Below are 16,973 nucleotides of genomic sequence, written 5' to 3'. Positions count from 1 at the left end.
ATCTGAAAGAAAGTTATTGAATGAGATAAAATTAGAATGTTTTAAAGTTGCTACGAAAAATTTAGCAGCAAAGATAATTTTATAAAAAAAAAGATAAGTTTAGACTTTCATGTTATTAAAATAATGTATTAATATTTTTAACTATCTGTCACATGTGGAGTACAACTTATAAACTTAAGAAGTTGTAAAACAAAAAAAATGAAAAACTAATGTTGTATTTTATAATATCTTCAATAATGATACGCTTTTTTCAAAAGAAGACTTTGATCATAGACATTAACAAAGAAATATTCAAAATTATATAAATTTGGAAATTAGGAAAAATAATAATATTTAATTTTATTAAACTTTTTTTATCTATTATTTATATCATTTTAAAATTTTATATATTAAGTTTTTTTTATTATCAAAAATAGTACTGTTATATTTCTTCAAATTTCTTTAATAAAAGCATAAAAATTAACTACAATATTTTTTTTAATAATTTAAAAGTAAAATTAGCATAATTACATAATTAATAATAAAGTTATTTAATCTGAATTTATCCGATTTTGTACCACTCAGATAAACATATTTTTGTTTATTTTTATTTTAAAAATAAATAAAGTAAATAAATAAATCTGAAGAGTATTTTTTTTAAATTATAAATATTTTTTGAATAATAAAAAAATATAAAATTGATTTATTTCAACCGAATTCGTTTAAATTCCTATCCATGTTAAACTGGGTTTAAAGTACAAAAAAAAAAGTATATAATAGCAATATTTTTTTTTAAATACATATTTTACCAAATATTTTATTATTCTGTTTTAAACAGAAAATAACTATTAAATGAAATATTAATGATAATAAAAATTTTCAAACATGCCGGAGATATTTAAATATAATGGTAAAACAATTAAATACTTATCTTCTGATGAGGTTAATTCAATTATTGAACAATCAAATTATAAGAATTCAAATGATTTAAAGGATATAGACAAAAGTGATTTAGTCCCAAATATTTATGAAGGTAAAGTATATATGTTAATTTTATTAAATTTAAAATATTTTAGGTGGTTTTAAGATATGGGAATGTACTTTGGATATGTGTAATTATATAACTAATAATTGTAATTTTAAAGGAAAAACAATTCTTGATTTAGGATGTGGAGCGGGACTTTCTGGAATTTGTGCTCTTCATCTTGAAGCATCTTATGTATACTTTCAAGATTTTAATGATGTTGTATTAAAATGTTATACTGAAAAAAATGTTGAGATAAATGGATATAATAAAAATCAAGCAAAATATATTTCAGGAGATTGGGGAGATTTTAGTTCTAGTCTTAAAGAAAATGGACCAAAATTTGACGTTATTTTGACAACGGAAACTATTTATTCTGAACAAAACTATGAAAAGATATATCAAGTATTTTTAAATGGTCTCAAAGAAGATTCTGATGCTTACATGTATGTTATTAATAGAAAAAATAAATTTTTATTATTAATTTAGATTACTAGGTGGGAAACTTTATTATTTTGGTGTTGGTGGTTCAATTTTAGGATTTATGGATTTTGTTAAAGCAAAAGATCATTTCAACATAGAAGTCGTACATATCGAAAATTCATCAGTACCAAGATGGATATTAAAAATTACCAAAAAAAAATAGTATTTTGTTAGTGGTTGAAAACGTGTTATATTTTAAAAGTTTAAAAAGTAGTGTTTTTGTTTTTTCTATATCATATGGATAATCTTTATTTAAAATAATTAATAAATTATTTTCAACTATTTATTTAATTTCAATATTTAATTATTTTGAATCTCGTACATGCTTTTTTTATAAATTATTTACTTTTTCAATAAAAAATATTATTATTTTTTTACTTTATTTAACTTTAAAGAAAATACTTAAAATTATGAAAAAGTATTTATTATATTATATTAATGAATAAGTAAATTATATTATGAAAATTGATAATAAAAATGTATCACTTTTTAATGCCAACTATTATCTATTTTTTCATAAAAATGTTGTATATAATAATATGAAATAAATTATCAATTTTAAGAATCACATTAATTTAAAAATAACTGTAAATTCATTTTTTATAAAAAGTTTCTTGATCTTCATTATACAACAAGACATAAATGTATTGTTATATGTTTTAAAAAATAAATGTTAGCTTTAATTTTTTTATATATTATGATTTTTAAGAAAGTTTATTTTAATACAAAATATTTTATACTTTACAATATAGTAATAACTCTAATACTTTCAGCACATTATATTATATTTTCTTTCTTTCACTATAACTATTAATATACACTTACATACACACTATTAATAAAATTTTGAAATTGGAGGTCGTTAACATTTATACTTTTATATAATGTTTTAAAAATTGTAAATGTATATATGTTTAAAAAATTTTTATATATTAATTTACATAAAAAAAATTAATTAATATTTTTTTTAAGATAGATGATAATTTTCGAGTTAAAAAATTATATTATGAAATTTTACACATTAGTATTAAAATAATAAAAAATATATTTTGATTGGTTGTATTTTATTTATAAGAAAATTTAACAAGACAATATAACAGTAAGTTTTTTATACTCACAAATTGTTTAAATTTAATTAATTATTAATATTTTACAAATCAAAAAAGCTAAAACTTTCAGTTTATAAAAAAAACTAAAAAAATTAAATTTGTTTAGTAAAATTTTATTTTTATTAATAAATTGTTATCACAAAACAATTTTTTTTCTAAATAATTACACTAACACAGTAATTTTAATAAATCAAAAAATTTTTTAAATCATTAATTATGGAAATAGTATTATAATAATTATTTCAAAAATAAAAACTTAGTCATAAAAAAAAACAAATATAAGAATGATTTTGAGTATTATCAATTTTATTGTAAATGATTGTATAAATATCACATTTTGCATTCAAATTTTAATTTGGTGCATATGAACCTATTATTGTATTTAAAATATATCAATTAATTTGAAAAATATTATATAAAAAAATAAACATTTTATATAGTTAAAAAAATATTTGTTGATGACGCGACGTCTTAAAAAATAGAAAATATATAATACTTAACATTTATAAAAAAAATACCACCTATATATTATGATCAATTTTTTTGTGCAGATTTTTTTAATTGATAATGATAAAGCTTTGATTATAAGAAAGATCTAAGCGCTATTTTCATATATATTTTGTTGAAGTAATATTTAGAAAAAAAAAGCTTAAAAATTAAAAATAATTCAATTGATTGGTAAGTTAAAAAATGAATATTATCATGATTAATAAATGACTATTAATTAAATATAACTTTATCGTGTTTTGTATTGTTTGTATTATTGTCCAACAGCTTGTTAATTGACACCAATAAAACCTTTTGTATATAGAAATTTTACTTTATATTTTATTATTATATTCTAAAGAAAAATTTAAAAATTTTTTTGTCTTATCATTTTAACTAGAAAGTAAAAAATATATTAAAAATGACAATAAAAAAATTGTTAAAAATTAAGAAGCATATTTATAACAATTAAAGTATACTTGATAAATGTTATTTTTATTGAATTACAATTTGTATAGATAGGATTTTTAATATGCGTTTTTTAATAAAAGATAAAGAAAACTTTAAAGCACATAACATTTAGATTCCAAAAATATAAAAAGTTTTTTGTTTTATTGTATGAAATTCTAAAAATTTTTTTAAAATCTGAATAAATAAAAACGCTATATATGTAATTTAATGTAAAAATTCAAAGTAAATTATGCAGTGAAATAAGAATGATTTATCAAGAAACATTTGATAAATTGATAAACTAGATAATATGCAATAATCATTATGATGTAAATTAGTGGGTGGGAAAAATAATTTTTTGATTTTAAAAAAATTACATACAACTTGTAATTAAAAATATTTTTTTTTTATATATTAGCAATTTTTAGTAATAAATTTTTAAAACAAATTTATGCTTCATGAGCATTGATATTCAAAACGTTTGTTCGTGTATATTTTTTATTTTTTTGTTTTATTAAGTGAAAACTTTTATAAATTTTAAAAATACTATTAATCTTTGTTTCAAACTTTTTTAATTACAATTATTAACAAGACTATTTGAAATTGGAAAAAGACCAATAAATATAACTCACAAAAACTAAAATTTTCTTGAACTATTTTCTGATAATTTATTAGTTTCTATTTACATTAAAAACTTTTAATAATAGTTGCTTTTAATTATTCTTAACATTTGATATTAGAAAATTGTTGTAGTATCCCAATAATGAGTTTTTTGGTAAGAGTGTTTTTTTTTTATAAAAATATGGAATCAAAAAATTAAATGTACGTAAAATATTTGATTGACTTCTAAATTGAATTTTAAAATATATTTTTTCTATCGTTTTTTATAAATGCCACAAAGAAAAAAAATAATTTATTTATCAAAAGCTAATCATGATGTTTAAACATTTGTTTGACTCTATAAATCATTTAATAAAACGCTCTTATATTGATAGTAAAAAAAGTTAACGTTACCATTTAAAAGCATTAAATCTTAAATTTTGTCATATTTTTGTATTTGTAATTAAATTTATGTCATAGTAAATTTTTTGGCTTATTATAATTATATAACTATAATTTTACATTTTAGAGTTTTTTTAATTTATTATTTTTTAAAATGAAAATATTTCTACTAATTACTACGTTGATATTAAAACTATCATTAACATTAACAATGAATAAGTGTGGAGAAACTGCACATACCTTAAAACTTGATGAAAAAGAATTAGAGGTATTAAATATATTTTAAAAATAAACCTTTTTTTTTAGAAATTAACTGGAAGAATAGTTGGTGGAAGTATTTCATCAGATAACTCCTGGCCATGGATTGTTCAATTGTATTATAAAAAGATGAATAAAGTAATATGTGGTGGAGCATTAATAAGTGATGAATTTGTTATAACAGCAGCACATTGTGTTAAATATTCAGTTGGAAAACATGAAGAAAATTTTAAAATTATTTATGGTTCAAGTGTATTAAAAGAAGGAGAAAGTGTTGATATTGAAGCTATAGAAAAACATCCATTATTTTATGAATCATATGATAATGCCGGTTTTGATATAGCTTTTATAAAGTAAATTTTTATTAATTCTATTATTTATTATACTTTAGATTGAAAAATAAGGTAAAAATTAGTAATGAAACATTTCCAATATGTCTTGCTGAAAGTGATACTGAACCGGATACGCCTTGTTTTGCTGCTGGATTTGGATTAACTGATGAAAATGGTTATGCATCAAGAGATTTAAGAGATGTTGTTCTTCCAATTATACCTATGTCTACATGTAATGATATATATCATTATAAAGGAAAAGTAAATTCTTTATCAAGTTTTTGTGCAGGATATAGCGCTGGAAAAAAAGATGCATGTAAAGGAGATTCAGGTGGTCCCTTAATGTGTTATAATAATGGTTCTTGGGAAATTCAAGGTGTTGTTAGCTGGGGTTATGGTTGTGCACGTCCTAAACGACCTGGTGTTTATACAAATGTTAGTAAAATGAAACCTTGGCTTGCTATACAGATTCTCAAATATAATGGAAGAATTGAAGATTTTTATAAAAAATAAATTATTATACATTTTAAATTAAAGTATTTGTAAACATAGAATAAAAATAAAAATTTTTTTAAATTAAGTTTTATTTTATAAGAATAAAATTGAATAATATAAATAAATTTACAATTCCTGCTTAAGTTTTTTTTATTATAAATTAAGAATATAATGTAAAAATTTCAATCTACTAAATAAATTTAAACTATAAATTTACAATTTTTTATAAACATTGTTGTTAACGAGCTACAATAATTATTTATGTTTTAAGTGAATCCTCAAACTAGTTTTTTTATGAACTTTTTAATAAATTTTACAAGCATATAAAAATATAAATTATTAAAGTCATATAATTTATAGATTTAACAGTTGATAAAATTTATAATGTTTAATTTTATCTTTTTTTCTTTTTTAAAATCATTAAAGTTATCATATTTTTTTATTCAATTCAATAGATTACTGCTATTATAGAAAAATTAAAATATTAGGTTGTATAATATAAAAAACATGTTTTAAAATTTATAGTGCTAGTAGCTGACTTTAATTAAAAACTAGCTTTTTTTTTATTAAAGTTAAGCTTTTTTTTAAAATTTCTAAGAAACTTCTCTGCATAATACAATATAAAATATGCAAACAGTGAAACTTTATCACATTAAATTTATCTACTATAGTTACAAAAGGTGAAATCTGTATTACTTTCTTATATAATTTCAAAAAAGAAACTAATGCAGCAAAAGCAGCAGAAAATATTAATACTGTATTTTTTAGAAAACATTGTGAAAACATCAACTGTATAAAGATGGTTCAAAAGATTCAGAGAGAGAAATAAAGATCTTGGAATGAGAACAGTCGTTGATAACAGTTACTTAAGAACGATAATTGAAGCTGATTCTCAACAAACAGTTAGGAAGATATCAGAAGACTTTGGAGTTTTAAAGAATACCATTTCTCGCCATTTGAAACAAACTGGCAAAACAAAAAAGTTAGATTAATAGGTTTCCCATTAAGTAACTAAAAGTCAAGAAATAGTCGTTTAGAAATTTGTTCTTCTTTGTTTCTAAGGAACAATAACGACACTGATAGATTGGTATCAATGATATTAGATAATGATGATAAATAAATAATGAAAAATAAATGATGAATAAAAAAGTATATAAAAAGATAAAAATTGTAATATAAGGTATATTTTTGTTACCCAAATAATCTAAATTATATTCAAACCTACAAGACCCATTTTTTAATCAAATTAAAACTTTTGCTGAGAAGTTGATTCTGTATGGCAATAGAAAACACACAGGATAATGATTAAATGATGATGAGACTTTAAAACAATTCCCAAAACCTCAAATAACATTTAAGAAGGTAATGGTTACTGTTTGGTGGTCTTCGGAAAGACTGGTTCCTACGAATTTATGAAACCAGATAAAACAATAAATTCTGAATCTTATTGTGCATAATTAGAAAAAATGTATTAGAAATTGTCCAAAAAAAAGCCTTCTTTAGTCAATAGAAAGGTCCTATCTTATTACACAACAATGCCCGCTCACATGTTTCAAAAACAACGCTCCAGAAGCTCAACGAATTGAAATATGAAACTCTGCTGCATCCACTATATTCTCCAGATCTCGCTCCAACGAATTTCCATTTTTTCAAAAATTTGAACCAATTTCTCAAGGATAAAGTCTTCAAAGACGAAGAGTTAATAAAAAATTGCTTATTGAAGAATTTATTGTCTCTAGAGAAGCCAATTTTTATGAAAATGGAATCAATAAGCTCGTATCAGGTTGGGAACAATGTGTAGAAGCCAATAGTAGATATTTTTAAAAAAAATATTTATTTTTCACTTTTTTATGCAAATTTAAAATTTTAAAATAAAAAAATGCATTTCATATGATACAATTTAGTAATTATTTCATTCGAAAAATATTAATTAATACATAATTTACATTTTATTATCATTTTTATAATTTTTAGTTTAATTGTCAATTTTTTTAAATTTTATAAAAAATTTTACATTTTAACAGAATATCTCATATAATAGATTGTAATAATTTTTAATAAACTTATTATAATCTATATTTCAATAACAAAATGCTTTTTTCTAACAAAGCTAGTTTCATTAAAAAAAGCATTAAAAACTACATAATCACATTGAAAAAAAAATTTTTTGAAATTTATGATTAATTTAAAAATTTTTTTCATATTAATTAAATTTTTAAAAAAATGTTTTTTTTTAATATTATATTATTTTAAAAATTGTATGGCTACCTTGAAAACTTATATCATGTTTAAAAATTGTTATTTACAAAACGTTATTATCAAAAACGGCTTCTCCAACTTTTTGTTACCTTTAGACTAAATTTTATTTTTAAATCATTTGAAATAATCATTCTGCAACAGATCCTATTTTTGGTTTTTATTGTACTTTATGCTGCAATATATCTTTAAAAAAGTAGTTATCCTTTTCACCATCGGCGCATTATTTTATGTTCGAAAAGATTTTTTAAAAATGAAAATATCAAAAATAATTTTTCACAACTTATTTTACCCTCATATATTGGATAGTTATTTATTATAGTAGGTTTAGTATTTATTCTAACTTTCTCAAAATATATTTTAAATAAATGTTAACAACCTCCAAAGTTAAAAAAAAATGTAAATGTGTTTTATAGTTGTATATATTTTTAATATTATTATATATAAATATTTTATAATATTTTAAATTGAAATATATATTTATAAATAAAGATTAAAAAAGATTAGAAAAAACATCTAATAATTGTATATATACAAACTATAATAGTATTGTATGAATAATACAATTTGTTCTAATTTTTTAATCAAATAAAAAATTATTAATAAATTTATTTAATTTCAATAGTTTTTATTAGAATAAATTTATGAATATTTAAAGTTGTATTTACACCTTTACAATTTTCTGGTGTTTTAAGACAACTTTAATTTTTATTTTCAAGTATAATTTTTTTACCATACACAATTAAAATAAATTAATATAAAAAAATATTTTATGTCAAAATAATAAGATTTTATCATATATGCTGTAATTTAAATAAAAACTATTGCACAAAAACTTTTATTCAAAATATACAATTTGATTTTTAAATTATTATCAAAACAACATAAAATTTGTTTATAAAATAACTTAAATTTTAAAATTTTTTAAAATAATTTATTTTATTTTTTACGATATTATTCTACTTTTTCATGTGCTTTTGCATAAGTAAACATAAATTTCATTGTACAAAACATTCTATATAAAACACTTATAGATAAAATAATTATTAAAATTATTCCAGCTATAACATCGAGCATCAAGTATTTCCAAAATGGCATATTTTCATTATAAACTCCTAATTGTTGAACATTACCAAATTTAGCAGCAAAATCAATATGCTTTAAGAAAACTTCCTTTAGATCATATGGTCTATTTTTAATATAAGTTGATATTTTTATTGCATTTTCTTTGTATTTAGGATCTTCTAAAAGTTCTTTAAATAACGAGATAATTAAATCATTATTTTCTACTAAATCTTTTTTATCAATTGATTTACCAATTTGAGCAAATTCATACATCTTTGCATTACGTGGTTGATCACCAAACAATGGTATTGTTAATACTGGTACACCAAAATATGCTACTTCATTCAATGTGTTCATACCACCATGAGTTACAAATAATGACACTCTAGGATCATTTAAAAGATCAACTTGTGGTATCCATTTACTTGTTACAACATTTTCAATACCATTAAGAATATCAGGTCTATCTTCTTCATATTTCCATATAAATGTTATATTTGGAAAACTTTTAAATATTTTAACCATTCCTAATTTCATTTCATCTGTCATTAAACAACTTTTAGCTATTGATCCAAATGAAATAATAACATTTTTTTCTCGTATATTTAATAATTTATCAAATTCATTATTTAATGGTTTTGGTTTTCCAATTAATAAACCTCCTAATCGAAGTATTTTAGGACATTGTGGTGTGCTGTAACTAACAATTGGATCATCATTAGATACAAAAAAAGCAGATGAAATTAATTCTTTATCAAGATCAATATTACTTGTTTTTGTATATTTTGAAAACATATTATTTCCAGCACTTATATGATTATAATAAGTTATTTCTAAAGTAATATAAGCAAAAAAATTATAAAATCTTTCTTTATACGACATTTGAGGTGTAAAAGGTGAAGCAATTGATGGTATTTGCATAGTATAAAATGATAATCCAAATCTAGAATAAAAAGGATCAAATAACGCTCCTGACATAACAGAAATATGTTTTGTTATATTAATATGCTTTAAAACTCCTAATCCACAAGGAAAAAATGCTTCTACAATACCAAGGTCAAATTTTTCATTTATTAATTCTTCCATTAGTTCTGAATTATTTATAGTAAATTCACACGCTTTTGTTCCCCATTTTGTAACTTCATATAATTCCTTTAAAAAATCATATATTAATAAATAAAAATAAACATACAAAAGCAAAATTAAATGGATTTTCTGAATTTCTACTTATCCAAGAACCTTTTTCAACTATTTTCATTATTTTTGCTTTTTCATCAATCTCTTTATTTCTATATTTTGATTCAATTTCGTTTGCTATTTTTGTCCTACTACCTTCAACATCTGGATTCATAGGAACTCTTAAAATTGTCTTAAAAAAAAATGTAAATAATAAAAATAATTTTTAAAATAAACTTACAACATTATGACCTCCTTCTTGTAATAAATCACCTAAATTATTCATATAATTTACATGACTTTTAGCAAATAAAAGATTGAATACTAAAATTTTATATTCAAAAGTAGATATTACAAAAGAAAAAATTAATAAAATAAGTATCATAATTATAACTTTTTAATTAGTTTGAATAATTTAATCATTTTTATATGTTAATATCTATTCTTATCATATCGTTTATGATGATAAGATTTTTCTTTAATATTCTTAACTATATGAACATATTTTAATCTTAAAAAGTTTTTACAAATTAGTTACAAAATGAATTAAATAAACAATAGTTATTAGTATATAAAATATGATTACACAGATTAAAAAAAGTTTATATTTGTAGAGAAATTACATCATGCTTACAAATAAAAAGAATGATTCATGTAGAACTTTTTATGATGCAAATAGATTAGTTGGAGTTAAGTTAAAATTAATACAAAGTCTGTTAACAATAATTGTAACAGTATTACACACATGTCATGTTTTGAGGCAGGAAAAAGTTTTTAAATCTTGGTAGTCATATATTTTATAATATAAATATTATTACTATAGAAATTTATTTTATTATATTAAATGTAATTGTTTAGTTATAAATATTATAATATATGTTATGGTAAACTATTTTTAATGTTGTAATTTATGTTATCATTATTTTTAATCATTTGATTTTAATAATTTAAATATTTTTAAATTTTTGTATATTTTACATATTATTATATTTAAACATTTTTTAAAAATTTTTGATTAATTTTAGTAACGAATGTACGAAAATACTTTTACAATAAAACAAGATGATAAAAATATGAATGATACAAATGAAGCAGAAAAAGAAAGATGTTTATCTGAATTGACACATACAAGTAAAGATTCAATCTTTTATTCATTACCATCATGTATATTTTTACACACTTAAAATAAGTTTTAAATTGTTTATTATGTAGATAGCTTAAATATTTGACTTTTTGTAAAAAAAATGTTGATTTAACACTTAAAATACTTCAAAACATACTTTTTTAATCTCTTCCTTTTGTTTCTCATTTTAAAGATAATTTACATTGAACGCTATTCTTATTATTATATTTAAATTAAAAAAAAACTGATGTAAAAAATACCTTTACTATTTTTAAAATTAAAAAAAAATTATATAAGGAATACATTATTTAAAATAAATAATAATTTTAATATGTTATTTTATTTCTATTTTTGTTCTTTAGTTTGTAAAATACAGTTAATAAAAAAATGATTGTTTAAGAAATTTAATAAGATTTTAGTACATTTAAAAATCAATTATATTATATATATTAATTATAATATAAAATTAATAGACATAGAAATTTATTTAAATTAATATAAAATGTTTATTTTTTTTTTGTAAAAAAAATTAAAGTATTATTTATAAACATTTTTATTAATAATATATTTTAGCACCAATATCAACACCTACATCATCACCTAAAGATATAAAAAAGTCAATAAAAATATATCCTGAGACAATGTTATCAATGACAAAAACAATTGTATATCCAATTCAAGATAATATAACTATTCAAAATACCAATAAAAATGAAAAATATTTAACATCAAAAGAATTAAATGGACAAGAAAGATATCAATATACATTAAATAAGCAACAAATTAAAGCATCATCAAGAGTATCAGCATTATTAACTGGTTTTGCTATGGTTGCATTAATTGAATTTCAATTTGAAGCTACAACACCTCATTATTTGTTAATTCTTTTATCAATAACAACAATTTTAGTTATATCAGTTCATTTGTTAGCATTAATGATATCAACATGTTTATTACCTTATATTGAATCAACAGGATGTTGTGAAGATTCTCCACATAAACGTTTATCATTTTATATTAATTTAGCATGGATATTTAGTACATGTTTAGGTTTAATACTATTTATAGTATTAATTGCCATTATAGCAATTATTAAATTTGAAAATGTTGATTATATTCCAGCAGCATATGTAGCAGGAGGAATATTAATACCCGTTTTTATACTATTTATCCTTATTTCGTGTTTAATAAATAGAGATCGAACAAATCATTCTATCCATAGAGCGGAAGTTAAAATGGCTAGTTTTAAGAATAAGTACATACAAAGTATGGATCTTGAGAATAAAATTAGTGACTATGACAAAGCTGGTATTAATGATAGTTTACCTGACTTAGAAAATAAAAAAAAATCGTCATCAATACAATTAGCATAGAAATATAATATTTTCTATTAACTTGGTATAAAGGTAATTTTGCAATGAACAATTAATCCTCAAATCTCGACATCTTTATTTTGATCTAATATTTGATTTTATTTTACTAAACAAACTTCGTATCATCCCGTTCTTAGTCATTGAAAAAGTATATAAAACTAATTAACTTTTGTTATTTTCAATACATTTTATTAATTATTAGTTAATTTTTAATATGATTCGTTGTATCACAATATTACATATTTTTTTGTTATGCTTTATTAAATTTGCCTATAGTCAAGAACAAAATTATGAAGAGTTTGAAATTGGTAGTGGTAAGTAAAATTTTTTTAAAATATATTTAATATTATTTTTATTTTATATACAGAAATAGGCCCTTGTGAACAAGGTTATTGTCCACATTCATATACATGTTATGAAAATAAATGTTTTAGAATGTTAAAAGCAGTTTCACTAACACCAATAGGACCATGTATAGATAATAGATGTCCATCAAATTATCAATGTCAAGAAAATAAGTGCTATCCTGTTAATGGATTTAGTCGCTAAATACTCAACATCATAAAAACGTTTTATTATATTAATTAAAATTATTGTTATCATAAATATGTTTTTTTTTTCTTAAACAATTTATTATATTGTAATAACTAAAATAAAAGTTTATAATTTTAAATTATATTTTTACTATTGTTACTTATATATAAAATAGAAAATTTCTATTTTAAAAATATTCATTTATTTTAATGAAATTTTTATATTTTAATATATCTTTTAAATAAACTTTAAAATTTTAAATTAAACTTATATGTTATTTTATTTAAAAAAAAATTATTATATTTCTTATTAAATAGGTCATTTAATCAATTATTATAATTTTATATAAATTTGTAATTATTTATTTTTAGTTTTATATAAATTTCTTTATCAAAATATATTTCTTTAATTCTACTTTATCATTTTTCTATTAAAATTTTTGATAAAATTAAGAGAAACAGAGAAAAAGCTTTATAATCTTAAAAAGTATTTTTATTTTATCTATTATTATTTTGGCCTTAGTAAAATACTTTTATTGGGTAGGCGTCCCCTATAAGTAAACACGTCAAAAACATTATAATTCTTTTTTATTAATAGATATTAAATATTATTCTGATAAAATTAGTATTATAATGTTAAATGAAATGTTTAAAATATATCATTTTTTTTAATAATTATTAATAAATGCTAAATTTAAAATATTATTATAGTTATTTTAATAATTTTTATTACCATAAAATGGTGAAATATAAAATATTTATTTTACTTATAAATATGATTACGTTTTATCTAAAACAAATTTTTATTTAATACATTAAAAAACTTTTTTTTTTATATTTATAATTTTTTTTAGACAAACTTGATGTCTTCTAATTCAGAACTTCTTAATATTCTTCAACAATTTGAGAAACAATATTCAGTTACTACAGGTGAAATAACTGCTAATATTGGTCAACTTAAAAATAAAAATGGTTCTGAAAAAGCTGCTGCTATTAATGAAATTCAAAAAACATTAAATGAAGTTGGGGATCTTTTAGATCAAATGGAATTATCAGTAAGAGATTTTGACATAAATAGTCCTGAAAGAACTAAGTATGATCTTCGTGTGAGAAGTTATCGAAGTGATAAGAAACAACTAGAAATTGAATTACAGAAAGCTTTAAAACGTATTAATAATAAAGAAAATTTTGATGAATTAATGCATATTGATAATCCAACATCATATGATATTAAAGATAAATTAATTGCAAATACTGAAAGATTAGAAAGAGGTTCAAGAAAAATAGAAGAATCATATCGAATTGCTTTGGAGACAGAAGATATTGGTACAACAGTTCTTCAAGATTTGTCTTCTCAACGTGAGACATTAAATCGTGCTCGTGAACGTCTTCGTGAAACAGGAGCAGATCTTTTATCAAGTGATAGACTCATATCTCAGATGATTAGAAGACTTGTCCAAAATAGACTTTTTTTACTTCTTATTATACTTCTATTAACAATATGTTTCTTAATTATGATGTATAATACATTTTAAGAAAAAATAAGCAATTATATATAATTGATGTTTTAAATGCATAGAAATAATAACTTGTACTTAAAACACAAGATATTTTATATCAAAAAGGATGACAAATTTAAAAATTTTTAAAAACAATTAAAATTTAATTAATATTTCGCAATGTATTTTTGAGCTACCAATAAAATTGTACCATAATATTTTAATTAAATAATATTGCGTATATAAAGTTTGAGTAAATTTTAATGGTTTAAAATTGTTTTCTTACCATCCCTTTTTTTTGAACATGATGAATTGGTCTATTTTCTGATGTATTTGCTTCCAAATGGGCACGTTGAAGAATTTTTATAAAATCATTATACTTCTTTGTCATACGACAATGTACATATCTCTAAATTAAATAATTATAATGTTTAATTAAAAAAAAAAACTTACTCTTGAATCTTTTATATGATAATGAAGATTATCTCTAAATATATGTATAAGATCAATTGTATTTCCCATTACTTCTTTATTCGTATGTCTTTTTTCAAGAACAAAAGCTATGTAAAATACATTATTATTTCCTAATGGAGATTTAATATTAGCCATTTCAATAGGTGGTTTTCCATTTGAAAAAATTATTTGTGGTGATGTTTTGTTAACTTTTCTACTTTCAACATATTGTTGTAAAAATATATTACCATATAAAACATCTTCAGGATCTTTAAATTGTGTTGCAATTATAACAGTAACACGATCTTCTCTTGCTTCAACATATAATGTTTCATCATCTCTATAATGAATTACAGCTTGTTCTTTTGTTGGTATATTTTCTTGTTGAAGTTTAAAATATTTTTCAAATAATGCAGCAAAACAGTTACGTTTTATTAAAGAAGCTTCATTAACGATTGCCTCATAATTAGATGCAATTTCTTCTATATTATAAAGTAATGTTATACTATAATTTTCAATTGGTTGAGATATCAAAAAATTGCCATAAATTCTTTTTAATACTTCCATAGCGCCATATTCTTTTAATTCATTAAAGTAACTTAAATAAATACTTAACTAAAAAAATTAATGTAAAATAAAAACATTAGTATTTTATAAAATATGTAGTAATTACTTTTATTAATTTACGATTATTCTCGTGATTTGAAATATTAAGAAGAACACCATCAAAATCACAAAATGTTTGATTAACTTTTTTTGGTTCATTTCCATTTTTATAATCTATTATACGTTGTGTTAATGTTTCAAGTATAATATAATTTTGCGTATTAATAAAATGCATCTGTAATTTGAAAAAAAAAATAAATTAAATAATAATCAAAAAAATAAATAAATGACGAGGCCATAAGTTAACATTTGATTAACATCAAAATATTATTCTTGGTCAGTTAAAGTGTTGCAGAGTATTTGCATTTTAACTTTATATCTATATTTCTTTATATTTATACTAGTTTTCAACAGAAAAGATATGTTTTACCTCAATTAAATGTAGGCAATGTATTCTTATTGACATTGATCGAATTTACACATATGCTTAAAGTTAATATTTTAATCAATATCTTCTTTTCAAATATTTTTTGTACTATTAAACATAGAGTTAAGATAATTAAATAAAAAAGTTATAACAATTATACTACTTTTATCTAGTATTAAAAATTTTTTATTTATGTTCAATGAACAGTTTAATCTTTAAAATTACAAAAAAAAAGTTGAAAAAAATTATTCTTATCATCAATCTTTATAGTTAATATAATATAAAAATAAAAAAAAAATTACATAAATGGATATTCTAAAGATGTTAAATTTTATAGTGTTAAATATAAAAATTTTATACAATTATATACAAGCAATATAAGTGAAAGTTTTAACATAAATATTCATAAATACATCATGCAACTACTTAAATTTCAAACAAAAAATTAAGTATACATGAACTAACATTTAGTAAAGAATTAAGCAATACTTAGAATAAAGTATATTCATATATATACATTAAAATTCATTGAAAATAGTTATAATAAAAAGGAGTTAATTTAATTGAAATTATTAAAACACATTTTTTATTTATAAAGTTATAAAATTGTTTTTATAAGAAATATGTTTAAAGTAAAATTTCAAACAAAAAAAAATATTTTTCTAATTTTTTTTTTCTTAAAAAAAATGTATCACAATAGATTTTTCAAACAAAATAATTATTTGAAATACAAATAGTTAATGCTTAAACAACCATATTGGTCGTTTCACAAAAAATAACAATAAAACGACAAAGAAATGTACAATTTAAAAATAATTATTTTATTTTATAATATAATTCTCAA

The 16,973-nt window shown here is 20.0% G+C and overlaps 7 protein-coding genes across 7 annotated transcripts; 5 read left to right on the top strand and 2 right to left on the bottom strand.

Moving 5' to 3' along the window:
- Nucleotides 1-864: 864 nt before the first annotated feature.
- On the top strand, nt 865-1,649 carry SRAE_X000174600 (Histidine protein methyltransferase 1 homolog; the record flags this gene model as incomplete). Its single annotated transcript, XM_024652462.1, has 3 exons — nt 865-1,012; nt 1,056-1,449; nt 1,493-1,649. The coding sequence occupies 3 exons, from the start codon at nt 865-867 to the stop codon at nt 1,647-1,649; spliced, it is 699 nt and encodes a 232-aa protein (XP_024499216.1).
- Nucleotides 1,650-4,744: 3,095 nt separating this feature from the next.
- Nucleotides 4,745-5,636, top strand: SRAE_X000174500 (Peptidase S1 domain and Peptidase S1A,chymotrypsin-type family and Trypsin-like cysteine/serine peptidase domain-containing protein; the record flags this gene model as incomplete). Its single annotated transcript, XM_024652451.1, has 3 exons — nt 4,745-4,801; nt 4,840-5,144; nt 5,183-5,636. The coding sequence occupies 3 exons, from the start codon at nt 4,745-4,747 to the stop codon at nt 5,634-5,636; spliced, it is 816 nt and encodes a 271-aa protein (XP_024499215.1).
- Nucleotides 5,637-8,828: 3,192 nt separating this feature from the next.
- Nucleotides 8,829-10,500, bottom strand: SRAE_X000174400 (UDP-glucuronosyl/UDP-glucosyltransferase family-containing protein; the record flags this gene model as incomplete). Its single annotated transcript, XM_024652440.1, has 3 exons — nt 8,829-10,091; nt 10,132-10,308; nt 10,357-10,500. 3 exons carry the CDS (start codon nt 10,498-10,500, stop codon nt 8,829-8,831), a joined length of 1,584 nt encoding a protein of 527 aa, XP_024499214.1.
- Nucleotides 10,501-11,146: 646 nt separating this feature from the next.
- SRAE_X000174300 (Calcium release-activated calcium channel protein 1) lies at nt 11,147-12,611 on the top strand (the record flags this gene model as incomplete). The annotated part of the gene is made up of 2 exons (XM_024652429.1): nt 11,147-11,279; nt 11,812-12,611. 2 exons carry the CDS (start codon nt 11,147-11,149, stop codon nt 12,609-12,611), a joined length of 933 nt encoding a protein of 310 aa, XP_024499213.1.
- Nucleotides 12,612-12,825: 214 nt separating this feature from the next.
- SRAE_X000174200 (Hypothetical protein) lies at nt 12,826-13,160 on the top strand (the record flags this gene model as incomplete). Its single annotated transcript, XM_024652418.1, has 2 exons — nt 12,826-12,925; nt 12,979-13,160. 2 exons carry the CDS (start codon nt 12,826-12,828, stop codon nt 13,158-13,160), a joined length of 282 nt encoding a protein of 93 aa, XP_024499212.1.
- Nucleotides 13,161-14,007: 847 nt separating this feature from the next.
- On the top strand, nt 14,008-14,679 carry SRAE_X000174100 (Vesicle transport through interaction with t-SNAREs homolog 1A; the record flags this gene model as incomplete). The annotated part of the gene is made up of 1 exon (XM_024652407.1): nt 14,008-14,679. One exon carries the CDS (start codon nt 14,008-14,010, stop codon nt 14,677-14,679), a length of 672 nt encoding a protein of 223 aa, XP_024499211.1.
- Nucleotides 14,680-14,911: 232 nt separating this feature from the next.
- Nucleotides 14,912-16,168, bottom strand: SRAE_X000174000 (Actin-related protein 2/3 complex subunit 2; the record flags this gene model as incomplete). Its single annotated transcript, XM_024652396.1, has 4 exons — nt 14,912-15,052; nt 15,097-15,711; nt 15,770-15,937; nt 16,133-16,168. The coding sequence occupies 4 exons, from the start codon at nt 16,166-16,168 to the stop codon at nt 14,912-14,914; spliced, it is 960 nt and encodes a 319-aa protein (XP_024499210.1).
- Nucleotides 16,169-16,973: the final 805 nt, after the last annotated feature.

The sequence above is a fragment of the Strongyloides ratti genome, scaffold srae_chrx_scaffold0000002 (genome assembly GCF_001040885.1).
Source record: "Strongyloides ratti genome assembly S_ratti_ED321, scaffold srae_chrx_scaffold0000002".
Taxonomy (NCBI): Eukaryota; Metazoa; Nematoda; class Chromadorea; order Rhabditida; family Strongyloididae; genus Strongyloides; species Strongyloides ratti.
This window is presented reverse-complemented; position numbering and strand designations above follow the sequence as displayed.